At 31.7% G+C, this 27,398-nt stretch overlaps 2 protein-coding genes across 2 annotated transcripts; both read right to left on the minus strand.

Moving 5' to 3' along the window:
- Window positions 1-10,856: 10,856 nt before the first annotated feature.
- On the minus strand, window positions 10,857-12,958 carry LOC125835809 (pentatricopeptide repeat-containing protein At5g04780, mitochondrial). Its single transcript, XM_049514914.1, has one exon. The coding sequence runs from the start codon at window positions 12,956-12,958 to the stop codon at window positions 11,090-11,092; it is 1,869 nt and encodes a 622-aa protein (XP_049370871.1). The 3' UTR covers window positions 10,857-11,089.
- Window positions 12,959-19,742: 6,784 nt separating this feature from the next.
- On the minus strand, window positions 19,743-23,559 carry LOC125835810 (cationic amino acid transporter 6, chloroplastic-like). The gene is made up of 5 exons (XM_049514915.1): window positions 23,134-23,559; window positions 22,808-23,030; window positions 22,369-22,717; window positions 21,954-22,185; window positions 19,743-20,343 (listed from the first exon to the last, which is right to left on the minus strand). The coding sequence occupies exons 1-5, from the start codon at window positions 23,513-23,515 to the stop codon at window positions 19,775-19,777; spliced, it is 1,755 nt and encodes a 584-aa protein (XP_049370872.1). The 5' UTR covers window positions 23,516-23,559; the 3' UTR covers window positions 19,743-19,774.
- Between the last annotated feature and the right edge of the window lie 3,839 nt (window positions 23,560-27,398).

Below are 27,398 nucleotides of genomic sequence, written 5' to 3' on the forward strand. Positions count from 1 at the left end.
TGTAATTCTAGAAACCCTAGGTCTATTCATAATAAGGGAATCAAGAAACTGATTGAAAACTAGGGACCTAATAGGTGAAAGGAACCCACTAGTGAAATCCCACATACATGGTGACAAATTCCACGGAGAAATCTTTCGATTTCGGGGCTGGAAGTCCTTGCTGCATTCTTGAACCAGGGTTCTTGACCTCTCTTCTCCTCTCTTGATTCTAATTTTTCTAAGTTTTTTATTAATGAATTGGCTTAGATAAGTTCTAGTTATGTTTCTAGGCTTAAACTGACTAAAATCTCATGATTTAGGGTTTAAATGACGTATCTAAGGGGTTAAACGAAATAAGAAAAGACCGAAAGACCCCTGACTTACCTGCTGTCGGAGTGACCGATGGACTGGACCTACTGGCCGTCATTCAATCTATGGTCCGTAGATTGAGGTCGTAGGTCGAGTCTGCTCGACAGGGCTTCACTAAAACGAGCATAACTTTTTACTCGAAGGTTAAATTTAGCAAACTCGATGGCGTTGGAAAGAGGATTCAATTATTTATCTTACCATAGGTCATGGAACACACAATTCCTTTTGTGCTAAGAGTTATAACCATCTGAAGTTGACCCATCAACAATTTTCAACAAACTGGCTGTTGGCCCTCATCTATGGTCAAACCTATGGACCGTGGATCGAACGACGGTCCGTGCTGGTCGACCGTAGTTCGTGTCAGAGGCTGGGTAAATGAGGTCTTGATCCACGGACACAGACCACGGACCGTGGTTTGATCTACGGGTCGTGGGTCGATCCGTGAGTCGAGACTTAGCCAATTTTTCTAAGCTTGGCTGGGGAGGGATTGCAGTGGTAAACCACGGACCACCAGCACGGGTCGTGGTCTGACCTACGATTCGTGGATGGAAACCATGGGTTGCACCTACAACTTCTCAAAAATCTGCATTTTTGGTCTGTTTCGGATACGGGGTGTTACAAATAAAGCCTTTAAATTTATTCAATTAAAATCTAATTGCAACTTAGAACTTAGAAGTTACAATTTACAAATATTAGTAGAGTAACTAATCTACGCAGCCACCTTCTAGGAAGGGTTTTGTTTCAATAAGTTCTCATATGTAAATCTAATATTTGTTACAAATATTAGAAGAGTAACTAATCTACGCAGCCATCTTCTAGGAAGGGTTCTGTTTCAATTAGTTCTCGAATGTAATCTAATATTTGTATTCTCCACGAAAATTCAATTCTAATTGTCGTATCATATCGACGGTAACATCCTCCGGTGTTGGCAAACTTGCTAGAAACTCTTATGACTCTAATTCATCGTCACTAGATCCAATTACTACATTAATCCAAGCTTCTTGTTTGAAAGTTAACTTTGGCAAATTATAATTTCTCCTCTCTGTGTTGACCCAGTCTCTAAGTAAAACTGATGTTTCCAAACTTTCTTCCGCCAATGAATGTCTATGATCGTCAAGTTGAAACCTTGCCGAACTAAAAGCAGCCTCCGATGCAACTGTTGAAGCTTGAATAGCTAGAACATCACGAACCATTTTGCTCAAAATTGGAAATGCAACGCTCCGTCTCCTCCACCATGCTAATATTTCTACATTGCCATCGTCGTCGTCAACTGTTTCTAAAAACTAATTAAGATATTCTTCAAAATCATCACGGTTAGTAGAATTAAGACCAAGAAAACCTCGCATAAAACTAGCAATTTGATCTTTACTCTTAGGATTAGAAGTTTGACCACTTCTCCTTCAATATTTCTTATAGTTCTATATTTTGCATACAAAAATTTTTCTTCTACTTTTATGCTTGACTTACACATTTCACAAGTTGAAATTTCTTCCGATAAAATTTCTAAAGTATCATAAAAAGTTTCAACAAGTCCATGCACACCTCGTAATTTATATTGAGGATTAAGTAAAGTAGTAGTTAAATAAATTTGATGAATAGGAAAAAAAATATTTTTAAAATTTTTCAATCATACCTTCAATTGCAATTCTAAAATTTTCAATTTTTTTGTATTTAGAAAATTGAATTGTAATAGCTCAAATATTTATTAATATTGATGAAATAGTAGGATAATAAATTCCAGAAAACATGATTGTAGCATAATAAAAAAGTCTTAAAAATTCTAATAGTTCATTAGTTTCTTCCAAATCTTCTTCACAAATTCTATCTAATGGGTCAGCATTATGAGCATTAAGCACCATTTGTATGAGTCATTTATATTCGTAAGCAACTGAAAGCATTTCGTAAAAAGAATTTCACCTTATTTTAATATGTCTTGGAACTTTTCTTGGTGGTATATCACATAATACACAACGCTAGTTAAATTCCCTAATTCTAGCTCTATGAGCATAAAAAATCCATGAAACAACATATTCAATTTTCATACAACCACAATCAAATAGTGAAACATCATCTTGTACAACTAAATTTAATACATGTGCAACACATCTAACATGAAAAGCATTTAATATCAATTGGACATAATCTAGTTTTTAACATACTAGCAGTGTTTGTATTATTAGATGCATTATCTAATGCGACATACATTACTTTATCTAAAAGCATGTAATAATCTAAAACACTCAAAATATTTGAAACTAAATATGCACCAGTTTTTTTCTCTACACATTCTTTATAACTTAAGATTTTTTTTTTTGTAAATTCCAGTTATGATCAATCCTATGTGCTGTAATAGTTAAATAATCATGTCCATTAACAATACGACCCATGTCAGAAATTATAGACACTCTACAATCTAATATGCTAAACAAACAACGAAGATATTGACAATGTTTACCTTGATATAAAAAAACATCAGCTTTAACAGTATTTATTGAAACACCTTTAAAAGAAGGATTATAAGTTTGTTAAATATATTCAATAAAACCGGGATGTGAAGGAAAACTATAAGGCAAACCACAAACAGAAACCATCTTAGCTAAATTTTCACGATCTCTTTCCTTATTATATTTACGTTCTGTTAGTGGACCACTGGGGTTAGAAGCCCCTACCGATTGATCAACATTAATATCAACATCATTAACTTGAATTCATTTTTTTCTATCGGCTAAAGCTTTAGCTTCTTTATATTCAATCGGCATACAAGATAACAAATGTCTACTTAATCCCCCCGTCCCACCATAACCTCCACCTTGTTTATGTTTAAAAGGTTGTTTACACTTATTACAAATAGCAATAGAGTTTTCCTTATCGAAAGTCATAAATTGCCACACAATAGAAGTTTTAGGGCATTCATACTTCACCTTCTCCCTTGTAGGAGGTATAAGGGGGGAGGAGGGGGGTCCACAATTTGCTCCGTTGGATTTGTAGTTTCAATTAGAGCTTCCGTCACCAGACTAGTAGGTGTATCTTCTAATTCATCTTCTCCCGAATCAACTTCTACTTCTTCACCTGAATTTTCATCAAGATTAGGATTCATATTACCATAACGTTGTTCTAAAATTTCATGATCGAGTTGAACATTTGAATCAATATCATAAGAAGTATCATCAACATAAGTAGAATCATTTGTATTAAATCTAATTCTAGACATTGATTTAGAAGAAGTACCACCACATTTACTTTTATTTTTTTCCTTACTACTTTTTTTATTAAAATTAAATAAATTACTAATGGTGTTTGCTACTTTCTCTTTTCCTTTACCGATATCTTTTTTGTTAGAACTCATATTTAATTAAATGTGAAGTGTAATATAAAAATAATAATAACACAAAAATTAATTGCGAAAAATAAAATATAAATATTATGAAACGAATGTACCAAACGTCTGCGCTAATAGCAGACATTATAACCGATTCTTGAAACTTGTAATTTGAAATTCCAATACTTGATAGCAAATATGAGATAATATATATATTATGATATAATATGAGAATTAAATGGAATCAAAAATCAAGACTTAAGAATGAGAGGATATAGAAAATAGATGAGAGAATAGATGATTTTGTAAGAAATAATGAAGGATAGGGGGTATTTATAATATTAAAAATGGGTTAAAGTGTATTTATTATTACTTTAGGGTTTAGATTAAAGTTTTAAAAGTAGGGAGGTGGTAGGGGGTGTTGGGGAAGTGAAAAGGCTGAATAAATTCGTTGGGAGGGGCCACTAGCCATTGCCCCAATGGTCCCCAACGAATATAATTCGATAAATTTTTTTTTTTTAAAAAAAAGGGATCCCGTGAAACCGGTCGGTTCAGCCAGGCTTGGTCGACCAGGACCAAAGGGTGAACCGTCCCCTATCCCAAAATCCCCCGAACCAACGAGAACTTACGGGACCAGATCCGGCGAGACGAGTCTCGAGCCGGTCGCGGACCGAGGTGGGCCGACCCGGTCCCCTTGCCAACCCCAGGTAGTAATATTTGTTCTTATTTTTAAGAAAAAACTATGGTAACCCTAATCCTAACCCCATTTTAAACCCAAAAGTTTAAATAAAATCTAGACAAGACAAGAGCAAGAAGGTTCATCCTATTTGACGTTTGTGTGACATCTCTTGTTAATTTTAATAATGTTGTGTGAAATTATAATTTATGTATGTTTATAAGATACGCTTTTCAAAACTCCTATTAAGCAGTGACTTTCATGTATCTTTGCTCTTTCAAGACACCTGAAACCATTAGGCTACATCTTATTGTTGTATCAAGTGTGTCCAAAATATGTTATTTAGTCACTTTCTTTATCATTCAACTTGTATATATGGTATAATTTTTCGACAAATTGGACACCCTGACATAAGGGTGGCTACGTCACTGCTATTAAGTATGCCCTTAGACCAGTATGTGTTATCTTAACAGTTTTTCAGAGAAGAAATATATGGAAGGAAATTCATGAGGTCCAAGTAAAATACTATAAGTTAAGACTTCCTCACATATTGTGTTTAGAAATCGTTTGTTAGCTCGACTCAGCTTAATTGGCTCATTATGGATGTAATAATTTCTTTCAAACTAAAATTTACCCAGCAATTTCAATTAAATTAGGACAAACTCAATTTAATAATTAATATTTTTAAGTTATGAATTTAAAAACGAAATAAATTTAGCATTGTACTAGATTCATAAATTTATTATTGACTTTTAAAAAAAAAAAAATTCCTAAAATGTCTATTCATTGTTTAATATTAACCTAACATAGCTTGCATTTCTTGAGTCAAAACACAATTGCTCAGGTGACTTCATTGTCCTAACAAAACAAAATTTTAGAGATAGTCTTTCACCTTTTTCAACAATATCCGAATTATGAATCCATTCATCATAAGTTGATTTCTTCTTTTCAACAACATATGAATTATTACTTGGTGCTTCTTTAATAAGTTGGGTGTTACTTAAACAATGGTTAAATATTTCAATTTGGGCACGTTTAATGATTTATAAATTTTAGGCAACAAAAACATGTTCACCACTGTAGCTATTTATTTGTTGATTTATTGGTATGTGTTTACCTCTATTTGAAGTAGTCAAAAAAATTTTAAAAATAAAGAATGGCAATGTACATATGCCATAGAAATTTTTTTTTTAATAATTATCTAAATCTTTCAACAACGATCCAGCTGATTGAAAAGAAATGAACTTTTGAAACTTTGTTGGTATCTTACCAACAAAGCTTTTAATTAAACAGGTACATCATATTGTATATGTGATAAACTAACGTGTAGTTGTCATACATAGATAAAAAAAAAAACTTAACTAATACACAACTTTGATATTTTTCTTAACTTCAAGTAACTGCTATTTAGTGTTGTTTTCATTTTGAACAAGAGTCACAGTTCATGCATATAATTTATTTAGTTATTTATATAATCAGTCACTTATGTATGTTTGTAGTTTATAACACTACTTTAAAAAGTATAGTATCTTATTATATAACATGAAAAAAATTAAATTAATAAAATGTTAGCATTTATTGCAATACGATACCTTGATTCTTGTTTTCAAAAATTTTATTTGTAAATGATATGTTTTAAGTAATTTAATTCAAAATACTAAAATATTAAACAAAAATCTGTTGTAATTTAATTAAAAACTTTAAAATTTGAATAAAATTTACTATATTCACAATATCATGACTTTATAAGAAAATAATGATCTTTTTTAAATATTATTCGTAATACATGTATTAATATTTTTCTAGTGATTATAAAAAGACTTTCGTTGAAAAATTAAAATTAATTGTAACTTGAAATATTAAAATAAAAATATGATAATATGAAGAAATTTTTTTAATGCATTCTTATGTTACTAGACAAGAAATTATAATTTCTTACATTTAAAAAGACTTAAAAATGATATTTTACTCTATATATTTTTAATACTCAATCAGTTTTAATTTATATAACACTTTTCGAATTTTGAGATTCAGATAAAAAAATTACTGTAATTCTTTCATGTTGTTCAATATTTGAATTGTAAATTTTGTCTCTAAAAACTTTAAAATTTCATGTCGGAATTCCCGGTCAAACAATATAGGCTTGAAATTTAAATTATGCATAAATTGAGACATGAAAAATGTATAACGTTTTGAAAAAAATTCCTAATTACAAGAACATTACTACCGTGCACACTAATTGTCACCACCCAGACCGTCGTGATTGACACCCACACTAACACTCCGGTGGGAGAACCACTACTACAACTCAAACCAAGCAAATAATCTAAAAACTAAGGCAATTAAGTTACGGAAGCAAGCTAATTAACTAACAAATGCGGAAATTTAATACCTAGAACCTGAAAGTCAATGTACCAAAACATCTAAACAAATTATCCAAGTTTAAACAAGAAGGGATACATCCCCAAACTAATGAACTAATCAACTAACTAGAACAAATATCTAAGTCTGGAAATGATGGACATAGACGAAAGAGAATCCCATGGCAGCCCGGAAGAATTGGCTCACCCTTGAATTCGAAGCGACGATCACTGATCTTCTAAACGAGGTCTGTCAATAGTCGCGTGAAGATACCTTGTATTCAACAAAATATGAGCAAGTGTAGAATCAGTACACAATCAGAGTGTACTGGTAGAATCACACAGATATCCCACTAGTGCAACATAAACAAGTCAAACAACATTATAATCACATGCATATATATCAACATATACAACATTATCAACATTTATGAACAACCAACAACTTCACATTTTATAGCACATCATAAGTCCTCTCACGGAACCCAAACTCAAACCGTTAGCATGTCGGAACGTGGCAATCCGATCCAAGTTAGTTATGCCAGAATGTGGCAATCTGATCTCATTCACACAACACAATCACAAACACAAGTACATCATCAAGATCATACATTTAAGTCATGATTGCATGGCAATGATATTTCATTTATCTCATTTACAACAAGTGTGATCAACATTGCAACATTCATACATATACAAGTATTATAATGAAACAAGAACAAGCATACATCACACAATCATAGAATCACAACCATCACCTACCTTGAAACAAGCTTAAAACCCTAAGAAACTTGATTATTCCCTTTCCAGATTCGTTCCGCTTGTTCTTGGTCTACAAACAATCACAATAACATGGGAATCAACAAACAATCGCTAATTACCCGTAACTATAGCAATTCTATGAACCCTAGATCAAACTCATGATCCCAACTAACCAATTTAAGGTTGTTTTAACCATAGAATCTATAACAAAATCCTTCCCCGTCATTATTCACCCATTCTATTAGGTTCTACGGATCGAAAAATGGATTTGGGGACTGAAAAGCTTACCTTTAGCCTTAAGAATAGTGAAAAATGAGTAAGAGTCGCATGGGGGTTGTTCCTTAGCTCAAAAAGTCGAAAAGTGCATAATGAGGTCGTTTAGGGGTTTATTAACGACATTAAGTCGCGTTTGGCCCGCCACAGCGGCCCTCACCCCATTGTAGCGGCGGCGCCAGAGCAACCCAAATCCCCGCTAGAGTGGCCTTTTCGAACCAATGAACTATTCCTCTTTCCCCTACAATTTTAAGTCTCGCCGTACTCGCCACAACGCCCTATATCCCGCTGTAGCGACCCCGCCAAAGCGGCATTTTCGAAATAGAGAGCTATTTTAAGGAATTCCAAACCCTCATTCCACAACACACTTCTAACCCACGACGCTCAGAAAATACCATTCATGCTAAGATCAATTCCCGGAGATCTACTCACCCAAATTCAATTCTGTAAAGTCGTACAGTTTTCTTAACAAGTTATCTAACTACTCAAGCAATCAAACTCAAAAACAACTCACCCGATTGTTACCAGATTTCCCCACACCTCAAGGACTCCGATTTCGTCCAAATCCGGACAAGGTTGGAAAAATACAAATACTACGAAAAAGTTTTTCTGGCCCCAAATTTCCCCCGTTGGCATTTCTATAATGACAGAACCCGATCGTTACACTAATTCACTCTGTAGTTTGAAATAATTATATATTATGTCATAATTAATAGTTTCCTACCACATTTCATGTCATATACACCACTCCTCAGATTTCAAGGGAAATGCATGTATCAAATATACTAAATACTAGTATCTTTGATGCGTGATGCATTCTAAAATATAGATTTATCGACAGAGAGACAAGCGTGGCTCGTATATTATGCCAAATTTGATTTGTATATATGTAATACGGAAGGCAATCATTTATTAAAGAAAACCAAAGTGAAGAAGACACATAATTAAATCATAAACTACAAAAATTTGTGTTGTTTGCTCTAATTTTTTAGATTATCATAAGTAAGAGGTTTCATTTCTCTTAGACATCAATTTGGGTTGTTCAAACAAGCGAGCAAATTATGTTAAGTTTTTATCTCATTAATTACTAAATATTTCTATCGCGGCTCTTCTAATTTTTTCCCTCTACATTTCTTCCTCTTCTTTCTGCGTATGATAATTTTATATATTATTTTAAACTCAACTTTTCTCAATCAATTGATTTTACTTATTAATGAAAAGAAATATTTGAATTACTTAATTCTTCAAAAGAGTAATTTTATATGTTTGCATATTAAAAATGTGAATTTTGAAAAAAAAATACATGAATATTATGAAATAATTTATAATATTTTATTAAATTTTGACTTTAAACCACTGATTGCATTATCACTACCTATAATAATCCGCCCATTTTGTTGTGTATCATGAACTAGTGTATTTTTGAATTAGTCGTAATTGTGTTAGGTTAGCACTTCACTTTGTTTTAATTGCTACTTGACAAATGATATATTCTCTTCCGCTCACTTTTACTTATTTATTTTGAATTTTTAATGCCTCTTAAGAAATAATAATTGATATGAGTATTTTATCATAATGTTCATATTAATTAATGTTTGGTATATTAGGTCTTCAAAATGATTTGAGAAATAAATTATAATGCTAAACATAAAATATGTAAAATAATAATAATTCTATTTTCTTAATAAGTTAAAAGTGACAAGCAAAAGTGAATTTATTTTTAACATAATAGCTAATTAAAAGTAATCGAAGAAGTAACATTTAGTTGGATATTTTGAAAGTTGGGACGTGTCTTTGTCTTTCTAACGGAGCATTGTGCTTTCAATTAAGTTGATAATGGACATGGTAGTTGTTGATTTTATTGGAAATCTTACGGAAAATACTTGATGTCAAGATATATATATATAGTCATTTTTTATAGGTTGGCGCATATCAATGACACCATCTTTAAAGATATTTTATCCGGTATAAGTATATCCCAAAGATCAACAAGCTCTTCTCGTAAAAAATTAGAAGCACATAAACTAACAAAAATTAAATCAAAGAAAAACCAGCACATCAATATGATATAGAGGAAAGAACCAAAAGAACAGGAGTTGAGATATATGGTGTGTTTAGTATGAAGAGAATGTTTTCTTGAAAAATAAGCTAATCTATTACTTATTTTCTTGTGTTCGGTGAGTAAGCAAAAAAATTATCCTAAAAGAATTTGAATATAATCTAGACAAATACTATGGAGGTGGAGGTGGGTGCAGGGCTAGGGATGGGGATGGTGGTGAAGATGAGGTAGGTTGGAGAGGGGAGAGAACACAATCAATGTAGAATACAACTCATGAAACCCGTGACCTTTAGGTTACACCGAGACAATTTTATCGTATGTTGATGACCTGGAGGTAAGTCCCTCCACATTATTCCTCATCAGAAAATGGGCTACCTTGTAGCTTCTCTGAGCTAAAATATCAGCTAGAAGAGGTGGCTACCATCTCCATCTCCATCATTGTGTCATTTCCTTCTACTTGCTAATGATTTAATTACAAGAGCCCCCTGTAAATGAATGTCCAAACTTCAGGAGGTAAATGAGCTGAGCAGCTTCGCGAGCGAATAACATCTCTTTACGTTCACCAACCAGGTTACCTCCACACTCAGTCAGTCCTGTCAAGCTATCAGTTCTTGTTTGATCCAAAAGTAACAATAATTCCTCCTGCTGGGTGAGGAGACCATTAGGTTGAGAGGTAGTATTGTTATGATTCACCTTTCTCCATCTCCAACTTTCCACCTGATACTAGTCAAGGATCAGCAGCTGCGCAGCAAAGTCACAAACTACACTCTTTTTTCACAAGGACCATAAGATTCTAAATGACTTGGTGATTCGTCTCTTGATTATACTCCTGGATAACTTTCCTTTGGTGACGCTGACTTGCCACAAGGGACTCCGTAAAACAGGTTGCTAAATTTGGAATGTGGAGATTCTAACGTGATTGTTGGCAAGAGGAATGACTGAGCAAGCGCATTCTGGCCCCTGTCTGGATGTCATAAGAATCTAACCTGGCGGTGTTAGAAGATGTAGCTGATGGCCTTTGCTCATCATATTTAGGGAAAGTCACTGCCTGGAGTCCAGCTTGTTTACAAAGTTTGTGATCACATCAGATGCTTGGAGGAAAAGTGGTTTTTGACCAGCTTGTTGTTGTAACACCATTATGTTGAGATAACAGGTACTCCGTGATAAAATGCCTCTGATTTCTTATACATGTCGAGGTCTACAAGAACCAGATTTTAATTACTTTTTCCACGTTTCTGAACCAAAAAACTTGGTTCAGAGAAAGGATCTAAAATCCAAAGCAGTTACGTTCTTTACCAAAACTCTCCACATGAACATGATCCATTAGTAAAGTGATGAAAACGATTAACATCTCTGACGATGATTTCCCTCCGTGTTACTTTTGAAGCAAACTTCATGAAAGAATGACAGTCCCCACAGATCCTGAGGTTCTTCATAATTCTTATAGGAGCAGTTGAGGGCAAACACATCAATCCATATGTAAAAGCAAGCTTCTCACTATGATGTCTCAGAAGCTCATGTTTTCTGCTCACTTCCACATCATGCAAGTCGTGTTCGGTTTCACCTTTGTAACCTAACTTCTCCATACCTACCAACAATTCATCTAATCTTGAATAAACCTCTATAATGCTTGGATGATTTCTCTCCCCGACCATGAACGTGTGAACCTTGTCTTTTATCTGTATCCAACTCTTGCCTCTTTCTTTCTTCGCTTCACTGTCTTTAAGAAGCTTTCTTGTTGATGCAACATCGCCCCACCTTCTCTTGGAAGCATATATGTTTGAAAGCAAGACGTGGTTTCCAGCATTATTAGGCTCGAGCTCAAACAGATGTTTAGCAGCAATTTCAGCCACCTCAACATTTCCATAGACCCTGCAAGAGGCCAATACAGAACCCCACATGGAAGCAGTTGCAGCAAACGGCATATTTTCTATTAAATCCTTAGCTTCTTCAACCAAACCTTTTCTACCAAGAATGTCAACCATACATGAATAATGATATACATTGGGAGACAAGTTATGTTCTTTCTTCATCTTGGCAAAATATATCCGTCCCTTGTCAACAAGGCCCATATGACTACAAGCAGATAACACAGAGACGTAAGTCCACTCATTCGGGTAAAATCCTGCTAACTGCATTTTCTCAAACAACGTCATCGCCTCTAAAGACCGCGCATTTCTAGCCAAGCCAGAAATCATTGAATTCCATATTACATCATTCTTCACCTCAGCATTTGAAAAAACAATATACGCTTCGTCAACACTTCCACATCTTGCATATAAGTCCACAAGAGATGAAGCCACATAAACATTGGCACCAAAACCAGTTTTCCACACTATAGCATGCGTCTCATTCCCTTCTAACAAAGCAGCCATCGCAGCACAAGCAGATATAACCGAAGAAAGAGTAAACTGGTTATGCTCTATCCCGGACTTTTGTAGCCTATGAAAAAACATTATAGCCTCCTCATATAACTCATTTTGGACATATCCAGCAACCATTGAACTCCAAGTAACCTCATTCCTCTCATTCATAGAATCGAAAACACGAAAAGCATATTTCATCAACCCACATTTAGCATAAACATCAAGCAAAGCAGTTGACACAAAAACATTAGATTCCACTGATACCTTAATAGCAAAACCATGCAATTGTTTACTTTCTAAAACAGCAAACTTAGCAGCACAAGCACAAAGTACACCTGAAACAGTAAACCCACTAACCTGACTCCCTTCCCTTTGCATTCGAACGAAAAGACGCAGAGCTTCATCTTCATCTCTGTTCTGTATATACGAACCCATCAGGGTGTTCCAAGAAACAAGTGTTCTTTGAGGCATTTCATCGAACACCTTACGAGCGAAATCAACAATGCCGCATTTCGAATACATGTTGATGAGCATGTTTGTTGTCAATATATCAACTTCATATCCATATTTTATAATCTGGGTATGCATCGATTTTCCGGTCATTGCATTCCTTTGTTTTGCGCATTCTTGTACTGCCCGGTGCAAATATGGTAGAATAATTGAATTTTTGTACTCTCCATAAACGTTGTGTTCTTCATAGTCGGATTTATGAAGTGTAGCATCGGCGATGGAGGATAAATTTCTCCGGCGAGCATTACAGAGATTGCAAAACTTGCTTCTTTGTAAGGCATTCATTTCATGGCTTTCAGTTTCAAGTGTTTAAACTCAACGATAACTTATTAGGGGAGGCTAGTTGAATATTGAATAAAGTCATATTGCCTATTGGTCTTGTTTCTATCTTTGGTTGCAACTCTAACAAAATTATTACGATTCGATATGATTTGTGAATAATATAATTCGAAATCTTTACTACTTACCTATTGTCTTTGGTTTTGATAGTTTGCTAAAAGTTATCATTTTAAGTTTAATGCAGCTAAATATCGTAAAGTTGAGCAACAAATATGGCCACAAGAGACTATTATTGGTAATTGTAGGTCGATAAAGATTGATTTTTTAGGTTAAGTGATGTATAGCGAAATATTAAATCAACTTGTTGTATCTAGATATTGATGATGAAACTAAAGATTTGTATTGTCTATAAACTCTCCTAGTATGCAAGTCATGAAGGACTGATATGTCTTCATGTTATATTCAATATACCGATTAATTACTTATCATAATAGTAGATCATCATAATTCAAACTTTTCAATTATGACACCTCATCTTAATTTATGTAATTTTTTTCTTTTATGTACGTCTCTTTATTTATTTCATTTAGCTCATGATACATTTTTTTCTTTTATGTACCTCTCCTTTATTTATTTCATTACATGAGACCTCTTCCCATTATTTCAATCATGATACATTTCTTTTATAATTTTAAAGCTACAAAAAAAATAAAAAATTATCATGCGACTCATGACAAATTGAAATAATTTCATAGTACGGTCAATCAAGCTACCTTGTTAGATTAATCACAAATAATATCTTATCGTCACAAGTTCTCTATTGAATTGAACCGTAACTTTTTCCGGAAGCTTATTTCGACCTCGATTTCAGGGTCATATATGTCATTTGCCTTGCTCATAAGCCTAAATATACATATTTTTGATAAATCAAGTTCTTGGATGCCAAAAATATAAAATTAATTGGGCCATTAAAGAATGCTTTTTCCCATCAGCATTAGCATTTCATGGCCCTTTTTTATTTGTTTATTGGGCCAATTTTAAATGAAGCTTTCACTGACAATTGGCCCGATAACGGCCCACATAGATTGTTCAAACAATTTCTAATTTTATTACTACATGTAAAAATTACCTTTAATTGAAAACTTACGCGGAATGGAAAACCTTTAGAAAATATCATGTAATATAGCTATAGTTGAAAAAATTTATAATTCGCGGCTATAGTTTCGCAAAATTTTGTTAGTCGGTTCTTGATTTGATATGTTTCAATGTAAGATTTTGTTCATTTCATCATAATTTTTACTAGTATAAAAAAATATCAATAATGTACAAAAAGATGTCTTATCAATATAATCCTACAAATAGATTTAATAGTGACATGTGGTGTACTTCACTTCATTTTCATCCAAATATCACTATATAATATATGAGGTGTTCCATTCAACATCCATCACAAGTGTTGCTTTCATAAGCAAAAGCAATCCACATAAATATGGAAATCTTGATGAGCTACATTTGCTATTACCACATATGATACCTTTCTCTTTCACAATGATGGAGGTCATGTTAAAAGTTTGTATTTTAATTATTTTATTGAATATCTATTATTTTAAGTAATTTTCAATACATAAAAGACTAAAAAAATAAGACAAACAAATTAAAATAAAATAATCATAAAAAATGACCAAAATACCCCTATATGTCAAAGCAAGCATGTTGATCTAATGACTCTTTTGATATGTAAAACTCCCTCTTATTAGATAGTAGAATATTTGTATTAAAAATAATAAGTTTGCTCATCAATGACTAGAGTGGTTGAATATTTGTGGCTTAGGGGAATTGAATCTACATCCTCTAAAAGAATTTGATCCACTTTTACTATTAAGGTAGCTTTTCATCTGTACTAAAGAGATTGAACATCTAATATATACACAAAATAAAAATTTAACCCTACAAATAAAGTGCGCTTTTCTAATGAATAGGGTTCTGATGAACCCCTCCGATCCGGTCCACCTAGATCTGCCCATGATTTATTGAGGACTAAACCATATCTACCCTACTTGCAACTCTTAATAGATGAAAGTTACATTTCAACAAGTAGTTCAAACTAAAAAGGAACCAATAAGCCATCTTTCTTCTTGTGTTACATTGTTTTCTCTATTAAAAAAAAAACACCATGATTCTATTTCCAATAGCAACCAATTGACTTTGAAGAATTAATAATGAGAAAAAAAAATACATTAGCTCAAAAGGATAAAATAAAAAGAAGTTATGGGACCATAAAAAAGTTATGAGACAATTGTAGATAAAATTGGCCCCTCCATTGTATCTATTAACATCCAATTCTTATCACAAATAGTCCCAAATTCAATCACAAAAATCATTACACACACAAATATACACATACAAGATACAATAAGTATATATATCATTATAGCATATCTTTTACTAGGATTCTATAAGTAAGAAGAGTGATAGAAAAACTATGATTTTCCACTCATTAAAATATTACTCAAACAGCACATTCTTTAATTTCTTGGTGGATATATAAGCAGCCATATCAATCCATAAGTCAGAGTATATGTTTTTATAGAGACAAATTACATGTGATTCTTGATTTAGTAAATGGATGGATGGAGAGTCATGACACCACTAAAGTTGGTCATTGTCTCCCACATCCTACATCAACCTATACAAAAACAAATAAATAAATCATGAAAATAATGTTTATCAGTCACTTTTTTTTTATCATATTCTTGAAAAGCAGTTAATCTTATAGAGTTTCAAATTTTATAGATGAAACTCCACGACATTCAATTTCCTTATATTTTTACGATCCATCGACTCTGCAGCCATGTCTTTAGAAAATAGTTATGAAATGGAGTTTTAAATTTCATATATGAAAAATCAGTTTAATATCATAAGGTTCATATATGAAATTTAATATTTTATAAAGGTTGTTGTTTTCCAATTATAAAAAGTGACTATTTGTGTTACCCCACATTGTCTCACCATGGTTTGTGCATTTTGGGCTCCAGTTAGATAAGTTCTTAATGTTGACTCCCAAAGATTTTGAAAAAGAAAGAAAAAAAATGGACAAGAAACATTTTCTTTAAACTAAGGTCCAAAGACTTTTTAACAAAGTATATATTGTTAAAGGTAAGTAGAAAACATTTTTAAGGGCCCATTTGATTGAGAGATATTTCATCAAATATTTTGAAGTACTTAAACTTTTGAAAAATATTTAATTTCAAGTGAATTTCATGCTCAAACACAATATCAACCTCAAGTACTTATTTTTCATCATCAATCAAAGAATTGTCCAAACAATCGTAAATAATTTGAAGTATACATTCTCTTTTTATTCTTTCTTACGTTTTTCCTTCAAGACTATTATGTTACACAAACATATATAAATCTTATCAAATACGATATTATAACAAAATTTGATTTTAGACCAGTAATTTTATTTAATCCCTCCTTGATTTTTAGTTTCTACTATTTTCAAGCACATGTTAAGAATGACATGGTATCCATGTGCCATATTCTAGCAACTCCATTCATTGTGGCTTTAATCCTTGATTGGATTAACAAAAAGAAAGAAGGAGAAATAAAGTAAGGAAAGTGGTATTAATTAATTAAGATCATGATGGCTATATAAGTAAGTTCTACACAATTAACTAAAATCTCATAAGCATAATGAGAACATCATTAAAGATAAAAATTTGTGGAGTATTTTACACCACCCACATATATAATATATAGATATATTAGTGGCCAAGTGCATGCAAATCTTTGTGGCTACTTTTGTAATTGCAAATTTGCAAGTTGCTATCAAGCATTTCTACTTTCTAATCTGACCCAATTGAAGCATCACAAATGATGCAATAAAGCTTTTGGGATAGTTATTCATACATACCGTTTGGTTTACTAATTTATTAATATGATCGAGATATACATAATATATATTATACTATTATGGTATATATTGTATATAGATATGTATATCAAATATATAATATATGAATAATCTGTGGTTGATCTAAGATTTTCATAAAGGGGTTTGAAAAATAAAAGTATAGTATTTGAGATTTTGAACTTGGAACCTCAAGAGGAATTTTGAACCCCTAAGGCCTAAACTATTAAGTCAACATTTACGTTTAGGAAATCAAAATACATAAAAAAAAACCTTATATATCTACTATCTAGTGTAATTTTTTACTTAAAGGGTTCGGATGAGCACCCTCACATCCTAGATCCTCCCACATGTCTATACACTTTGTACATATTTTATAAATTAGATGATTGAATATTAATCCAAACTCATAATTATCCCTCAAAACTTTTCGTATTTTTCATATTTTAGTAAAGGACTCTTTTTTAAATTAACCTATGTAGTGTTATATTTTATAGATTTTTGCTAATCTTATTTCTTCGATTACTAATTTCATGTTTCTACTTAACATAATTAGATTTATGATTATCTTCTATACTAAAAATAGAAAAACTAAGTTCTACAAATGACACTTCATATTGATTGTGTCCTCTATACCGTTCAACACACCTCATATTCACCATATATATATATATATATATATATATATATATATATAAATATATATACACACATTATTGCATGAGTCAAGGATATAATAACTTAGCAAATATTCCCTTAGTTCATTTGTTCACCCAAATATTCATATATGAATAAAAAGTGGAGTATTAGTATTAAAAGCATCGTATCATGAACCAACTTTCATGTCAAAATCAATTGGAAAATTTACTTTCTTATCATTTCTGACTTTCCAAGTAGTGGAATCTAACCAATTGGATACACAAAAATCAATTAAACTATAATTCCTTATTGGCATATATGCCTTTTGATAGAAATCTAAGATATATTTTAAGCTAGGAACCTTTATCTTATCTATGATTCATATATGGAAAAAAAACTCTATCATCATGTGATAGTGAAATGTACAGAATTTCTTCGTCCTTAATCAGAAATTCCAAATTAAATTGTCGAGTATAAAAAAACTTTGATAAGAAGCGTTTCTCCTCTTTAACTAGAGTACTTCATCTATTCATAGTCGTAGGAGAAATAAAGTATATACCAACACAAAATCATATATATATATTTAGAAATGAATAATAAAATTCAAGACTGTTAGGTATCTTCAATCCACTCAAATATATAGTAATTAATTTATACTGGTTAAAATTTATAAATGAAAATAAAGATTAGTGTTATTTTTGTCCTGAAATTTGTTGAGCTCCTATGTATATGTTTTAAACTAGAGGCTACGAGTTTGAATTTTGTACAAAATCTTGTTAAGTGGCATTTCCCTTTATATGAACTTACCATGATGTGAATCATAATTCATTGCGATTTCAATATGAATATCGAAGACTAAATGAAAATCAAAAAAATACTTATTACTAACTATAAACATTTAATTGCACAATTTGTCCGTAAAATGATCTGATTTTTAATTTTTTGCCTTTAGAAATCAAACTTAGATCAATGCATAAGTTCTATTAGAACATGAGACATAATTTATAAATTATTAATAATGTAAAAATATAAACTTATGCCAACAAAAAAAAAAAAAAAAAATATTTGCCTTGGATAGAAAAAAACCGACCAAAAAGGAAACAATTGCGGTACAGAAAAAAGTGAATACTCCCGCATTGGATGGTATATAGTAACCATACCCCAAACCCCCTATCCTCTCATGTATATCTCTTTTCATCAAGGTAATATATTCAAAATTTATTTACTCGATTAATTCAAATTCACGCTACAAGGAAAATTATTTAAAAAGGAGGATGTGCTCTCTATAGGAACGAATCTAGCTTGAAAAATGTGAATTTAATAGAATTCAGTAAGTCTGGTATAAACTTTATATATATGTTTGAGAAATTTACTAAAAATATATACATATAATAAACTTCAAAACCAAAAGACTTTGAAATTTAAAATTCATAAACTTCAAATTATTAAAACTTCGAACTTGTAACTTAAAACAAAAAAAAAAGTCCTGTTTATTTTACCACATAAAAAGGGTTCATTAGTCCCTATCCAACTTTCTTTTTGTTCCATCCTCATCTTCAAATCTTTTCCACCCCTTTTTTCCCCTTCTTATACTCCAAAAGAGAGAACCTTTAACTAGATTTATATTTTATTGTTCTTTTCATTTTCAAGAAGATAGATTCCACAATAAAGATGGACTTTCATGGACTTAAAAGTTTTCTTCAATAGTCATAAGGGTAGTGGGGCCTTTCATTTTGAATACATGATGTCACATTTGAACTAAAAACATGATAGATAACTTCACAAATATTTAAACTCAAATGATGGTCAATTGTGAATGTAATCAAGTACAATAAAGAGAATTTTAGCTTCAAATGGTAGACAACTCTCTTACATCACCCAATTTGGGTTAATGAAAAGGTTATTCCTAATTTTCCATGTTCATCTATATAGATTTCTTTGCCTTTGTGGCACTTGAGATTTTGTGAGGCATCAATAGTTGACTTAACCATACAAGAGAATCACAAGTCACAATAAACTATACAACTTGCTACCTTAATAACAATACAATAATAATTACACCCCAGTCAGCTACATGAAACCTCATTTTGCCATTTAAGATCATATCATAACATTATCGTAGTAAACTATACAACTTGATCGCCGCAAAAAAAATTGCAGCCTATATTTCCTCTCCCATTTCTATGTTAAATATCCATAAATTACTCCTCCAGCCCCCAAAAAGAAGAAGTTATACTAAAAGAAAAAGTCAGCTTAAAAAGAGAACATTTTTACACTTTGAGAGTATGGTCCTGGACTTCAATAGATTCCTTCACTAGTTCAATTCTCTTTTGACCAAGTGTCCCATCTTCCTCAGCATCAAAACTAGCATGAACACTGTAGAGAACATAAACTAGAACAGCGAGAGCTGAGAAGAATCCGAATCGGATGTAGGATGGTCTATCAAGTGAACCTAACAAAAATATGTTGAGGAAGATGGACATGGAAGGAATCCATGGCATTAAAGGGACACCCCAAAACTCGGGTTTTTGCGCTTGTGGTACCATATAATGGAAGAGTTGTAATACAGCGATGGCGATAGCAGTACAAGCACCAAGCATGAAGGCTTTTGGCTTGCCTGGTGGTGCAAATTGCCATAACAGGGTGAATAAAATGGATGTCAATGAGAAGCAAAAAAGGAATGATAGTGTAGGCCATGGATTTGTTACGCCAATCGAAACGTAACGCTTGTAAATAACAGCATTTGCTACCATGTAAAATACAAACAGTGTACCGATTGATACAAGGTTGAGTAGTATTTGTAAATCAGTGAAAAGTGCAATTGCTGCTGTACAAATTCCTGAAAATGACCAAACAAATGCTTGTATTAGCACAATAGGAAGAAATTTCTAGCAAGACTTCATTCTGAAATTGGTACAGAATGTGTCATTTCAGTCAAAAGTTTCGGCCTTGTAAAACACTTCTGGCAAGATCTTTAAAAGGATACCCTTCATTCACAGAGCCAGAATTTTTAATGAAGAAATTCAATATCTACTATATATAGATAAAAAAATATTTTTTGATTACTGCATAGTACTCTAAAAAGGATTCTATATTATAGCATTTTCAACTCTGTTTTTAAAAGTCTATATCGAACATTCCCAGTTTACTTAAATTCTTATTCCAGTAATGTAAGTCACACACATAATCTTTATAAAGAATAAAATTTCAAGAATGGTCAGCAGGAGATAGAAAAAGTTTTATACTTTGCTGAGCTCAAATACCTGTCTAAATAGTGTATCAAAGTATGTGGAGAACATTCGTTTAGATAATGATGGGAAGGAACCTTATTAGTTATATATTGTTTGAACCAATAATTGCAGTTAAATCTTTCCTGAGCCACTCGAATTAACAAGGAACCTTCCTAATTAGATTTTTTAAATAATCAAGATTCATACAACGAAGTATTATCATGAATTAATTCATAATACATTTTTTTTAAAACTATATGGAATTTTTTCTCCTTGAAGTACATGTTTGAAACTTATAGCTGGTATTGTGTTAGAGAAAATAATTAAGAAATAAAAAATATGTCCTCGTCTTTTAAATGAGATTATCGTACACTTCAATATGAAACTTGAAATCCGCTGCTCACATTAAAAAAACCATGTTATTCATCCATAAAAAATATATTCAAACACATGTAAAAACTATGTTGAAATCGTCACACCCTTCAATATTGGAGGGCTGTGAATGAACAAAGAAAAATAAAAAGGCCAAATTCATGACAAACATTGAGATATGAGCCAAGGTTTTATCCTAAGGAAGAGGACCCCACATAGATAAAATCAGTCAAAGCCCCTTTCAATAAAATTTTCTCAAATCTCTGTGTGATTGTGAGTGACTAATCATCTGGACATGAAACTGTAGGTCCCATCACTAAAATAATTTAAATTAAATAAATATATAAAAGTAAGCATGACCAACTCGACCGAAATTCAACACCTATAATATGAAATAATTTTAATCATATATAAACAATGTAATTTTCTGTCGAAACAGACTCTGCCACTAGGTCCCACAAAACCCAGAAAATAGTTAACCGAATATGATGAGTCCCATGATAAACTTATGATCAATTTTCCCTAAAATGTAAAGCTATCGCCTTAACCGAAACGGTTCTTTTGGTGGACCCCCTACTCTCCAACGGCAAAGCTAATAATAATAATACAAAAGGCAATATCCACGCAATAACAGGAAAAATAAATAAATCACACACGCGTTTCCACTAATTGATCCACATAAAAATACGAAACACAATAAAATACCATACCCAATCGATTTTTTCCAATATATTTTATATCAGTCGAGATTCTATCAAAAATACTACAGATCGTGTGCCTCAAACCTTAACTATGAAATTTGATATAAATACAAAGTACGAGTAGATATTGATGAAAAATAACGTACCGAGAAAAACGGAAGCATTCACAGGCGTTGATGTTTTAGGATGGACCCTAGCAAACCAAGCGGGAACAACGCTGGACCGTCCGATCACGCACATGTATCGAGCTTGGCCCAACATAGCTACTAATAAAGATGTTAAAATACCGAAACTAGCCCCAACTCCTATCACATTTGATACCCATCTCCACCCGTCTGATCCCATAAATGCCCCCGAAAATGGCGCATCTGGATCAATCTGCTCATCAAAAACAACAATTTATCATCAACCTTTCACATTCCAGATATTAATACTCAATTACATTCATCATCATGATATGATAATCCTAAATAAATGAGATTCGTTGATCACAAATCGAGATAATGAAATAAATGAATAGTGATAAGGATAGAAATGTAATTTTAATCACTTTTATTTTACCATATCATAAGGAAGGAGCATGGACATCGAAGCAGTCATGAGGCAGTAAAGAACTGTCACGAGTATAACGGAACCCGAGACACCGGCAGGTATATCCTTAACAGGATTTCTGACCTCTTCAGCCATGGTTGAAACGGCGTCGTACCCTATGTAACTCAGATAAACCATTGCTGCTCCATTGAACACTCCTGAAGCACCGAATGGGAAAAATCCACTCGCATGATTCTCATGCCCTGCTTCTCTGAAATTCTTCGTATCTCCTCTGGTAAATCCAATTACTATCACGAATACTATGAACACTAGATGTAGCACTGTTAACACCATATTCAACATCGAACTCTCTCTTGTACTGCAAAGAAATCGTAACAAATTATGTTTATGAAAAAAACGAAATCGAATTCGATTAGAATTTTTTCATGAATTTTAGTAGCGGACGAACCTGTAGCAGATGATTACGGTGAGAGCTAAAACTACTAAAACAGCAACAATATCGATTTCGTTGAATCCTTTCGGCAATCCATTGACGGTGATTCTCAATCTGCTCTCAGTGGATATACCGAGGGCTGTACATAAATAACCAGTGAAACTCCTCGCTACAGCGGCATTTGATAATACGTAATCGATGATCAGATTCGCACCGGTCAAAAACGCTAGAAATTCACCTGCACTACGAAACGTCGTTGATCAATTTAATCGTAAAACAAAGTACAGGACATTGCGTTTTTAACGTGTTGTTTTTAACAAATTCAGTTACGGAAAACGGACCAAAAGTGATACGGATATAGCTAAAGGCACCGCCAGCAACCGGCATATCGACGGCGAACTCAGTGTAGCAAAAAGCAGATAACAGAGCACAGAATCCAGCAATGGCGTAAGAGAGAACAACAGCAGGTCCAGCACACATACGGCTAGCACGACCGGAAGTAACAAATACTCCGGCACCAACCATACCGCCGACGCCAAATCCGACGAGGTCATACCACCGGAGACTCCGTTTCATATCTCCACCAGACCGGGCTCTGACTCGACTTCTTTCTTCGAAAGAAGTCGAGACAGAACAAGCCCGGCGAGCTAATCTGTGTGGAGTATCGGAAAGTGCTCGGAGGTAAGATTTGACATTAGAGAAAGAGGAGCCATAGGTCTCCATTATAGGACCACCAAGTCTCTCTTTTTATCAGTAAATATTGAATTGGAGGAAATGAAGAACGAATGAATGGGTATTTAAAGAGTTAAACACTAACGAAAATGGCTGATACTGATATCTATTAGATCCACTGAATCTTATCAATAATTTCAGCAAACATGAAAATTATATTTATATATTATAATTATAGTTTTACTTATAACTAATAATAAAGTATCTATATTATTTTATTTGACTTAATATAACAAATTAGGGGGGAAATGTGGGAGATAAACAAATCCGTGAATTTGGGCTTAGAAAAAGAAAAAAAAAAGATAGCGGATACATCTCCTATATTTCCTCATTTAGTTTTAAAATATTTTAAACTCTCTAAAATCAATTTTAAACGTTTAAGTTTGTTTAATGCATCATGTGGATTTTCAACGGGAAAACAACATAAACCTATATTTTGTTTGTACATCTTTAATTACAATATTTATCGTTATTTTGATATACAAGAGATGGTCCAAAAAAAGTCACAATGGTGAAGTTTATATCATAGTTTAAAATCATTTCACCAACAAATTTATATTAATCAGTAATAAGGGTAAAAATTAGAGATCACGAATTAAAAAAAAAAAAGTTAAAAACTACCTCAAAATAGAAAAGTTCGTACAAAAAAAATGTTTTATTAAAAAAGAAACAATATGGCATAAACAAGTTACACTAAACTTTCTATGGACAGGTCTATTTAACTACTATTAAGCAATTTCGAAATGTGATACGCACCTTTTCCTTCACTATAGTCCCTAAAGTTTGAAGAAAATGTAATAATAACCCCCCTTGCATTTGATACAAATTTGGGATAATTTTAAAGATCTTCCTCTAAGTTTTTCTTTCGAATCATTAACAATTTCTATGGACTACTTTGATTTCTTTATAACAAGACTTTTAATATTTATATCATTAATAAAAAATAATTATAATTATTTTGACTGATTTACCTTTATCAATATACAAAGTGAGCAAACTTATACAAGTAGGAAAAATGAGTATAATTAATAATAAGTATAAATTAGGAATTAAGTGTAAAATTATCCATTGATTTCATTGCGAATAAGTATTGTTGGATATTCCAAAATAGTATAATGGACAACTATTGTTAAACGGAAGGAGTAACATTTACTAGTGCAATTTGAGCAATGTAAAGGAAAATTTAACCTAATATGTTCTTTGGATTGATCAAATAAAGTGCAAACAATGCCCATAGACTTTGGTAAGATATTTGAAAATGAACTTTTATATTATTAAATATGAATATTTTTATATAAGACAAATGAAAAGCTTATATATGATTAAGATGTTGGAAAATGAAGTAATAAAAGTTTACAATTAGACAATAAAATGTGTAATGGTCAATTTGGCTAAAAGCCAAAGATGGAATCCTAGTAAATATATCACATGTTCACATTCAACTCCCTTGTAATTTTGCCTAAACAAATTGGCAAATGCATTTAATCTAGAGATAAGCATAAATTGATGTTTAGTTAGTTATATACGTATTAATTTTAAATATTCTTATCAAATTTTTTGACTTTTCATTGATTACAAAACTTTAGAATATTATAAAACTAATCTATCAAAATCTAAATAAACGTCTTATTATTTATAAAAATCTTGAATAAACGCGATCATAGATATTAGTTGGATTTTTTTTTCTTTCCGTTTAACAAAATATACTAAAAGGGATAGAAAATAAGGTAAATTATACTTAACACTCTTATAATATAAAATAAAATTTAGAAACATCTCCTATAATCTTAAATTTCATAAAATTATATATTTGGGAAATTTTCGTTTTATTATGTGTTTCCTATTTTTATAATCAGAATAGAATTATTTAATTTTTTCTCATTTTACCTCTACAATTAATATGACCTTTGAAAGTTTGAACAAATTTTGAAGATTCAAAATTTCTATTTTCAAGAAGCTAATCAATATAAACAAAGGACAATATAGTAAAGTTCATTAATCTATGAATGATTTATTTATCTAGCATATAAATAAAAATAAATGTTCATCTAATAATATGGGGCGGAGGGAGTAAACATTTAGCACCCCTATAAAATAACTAAACGAATAACACATATAATTTGAATAAATATAGGGAGTGTTAAATATTTGAGAAACGTTTGACTATCCAACATGAGTTGTAGTAAATAATTGAGATTTCTTCACTTTTAGTTAAAGATCTCGATATCAATCACTCCTAAAAATAAAAAAAAGTCATGTTGAAATCGATATCTTGAAAAATAAATTATACAATATTTATTTTTAAATTTAATAGAATTCTAACGTAAATATTGAACACGAATTTAGGGTAGTGGAAGACGTTACGGTACCTTAATGAAACAACCAACAACTGCAAAAACAATGAATGACTCAACAGAAAAAAAAGGCAGAAAATTCCACTGAATTTCGGACGACAAAAAGGCAGAAAAAAGTTATTAGCTCGGTGGACTTTGGAACTTCTTCTTTATATTTCTTTCATACTATATCTAGTTATATATCCGTAAAATTATTTAAAATTTTAAAATATCATCCATATAAATTAATTTTTAATTTTTAAACTATATTTTAAATTTTACCCTCTTAGGAGTTGTTTGGTAGAGTGTATAAGAACAATGTAAAATAGAGTGTATTGTTAATGTATGCATTGATAGTGCTCGCATTATATATATCTGCATTATTTCTTATACACTATTTGGTTTGATGTATTAGAAATAACAAATCTGCATAATTTCTATTAGAAAAATGTATATTTACAAAAATACCCTTCACACTTTATTTCTTTGTACACTTCCTTTGCAACAAGGTTCTTTGCTAAAACATCAAAAAACATTTCTTTGTTAACACATCATTTAACTCCTCTTCTCTTATTTTTTTTCAAATATAAAGTTAAATAATTGTTACTATTGCGTCAAAATATTTTTATGAAAAGTTGGCAAAGAAATTTTTTAATCAAACTAATCGTCATAATAGTAAATATTTTGATTAATCAAATTGAACAAATTCAAATTATTTACCAGCCATGAGAAATCCTTAGTTCTACACCACCCCGTCCAGGGGATACAGGCAACTATACGTTGTAAAGGAAATATATTAATGAGTAATGGTATCCTTGGTGAGCACAAGACCAGCTGCAAAGATTCTTGGAAAATGTTTTTATAAAAGGCTTTTGAGGGTAGTTTTGTAATTATATAATCTAATGCAAGTGTTAAAATGTTACTCCCTCTGTCCCAATTTACGTGACACACTTCGGATTTCGAAATTCAAACAAGTCTATCTTTGACCGTAAATTTTTCATATATCTTTTAAATATTTTGAATTATCAATTATTGTGACTAATAGTACTTTTTATGTAGTTTACAAATATATAAATTTCATTTTTTAAAAAATTGAAGATTTCATGAGCAAATTCTCAGTCAAATTTAAACTGTTTGACTCTCGAAAAGCGAAATGTGTCACATAAATTGGGACAGAGGGAGTATATATTACTAATATCTAGAATTTCTTGGTATTAGTAATACACAACTTAATGCATAATAGAGTGTATAACTAATGCATTAGTTATATATGTCATGAAAAAGTGTACTAAACAAGATATTACTAATACACACACCTAATAAATACATTATTTTTCCTAATATACTCTACCAAACGACCCCTTAATATTTAAGGATAGTTTGGTAGCTAATTAAGAGGTGATTTCTTTATGTATTAAATCTTATATAATTTGTATCATATTTGATTATTATTTTTGATTATGTATGAAATCAAACACACCAAATATAGTGTTTGTTTAGGATTTCAAAATCTTACGTAACTAATATGTGTATAAGTTTTA

The sequence above is a fragment of the Solanum verrucosum genome, unplaced genomic scaffold, assembly GCF_900185275.1.
Source record: "Solanum verrucosum unplaced genomic scaffold, falcon-dt-bn FXZP01000128.1, whole genome shotgun sequence".
In the NCBI taxonomy this organism is placed as follows: Eukaryota; Viridiplantae; Streptophyta; class Magnoliopsida; order Solanales; family Solanaceae; genus Solanum; species Solanum verrucosum.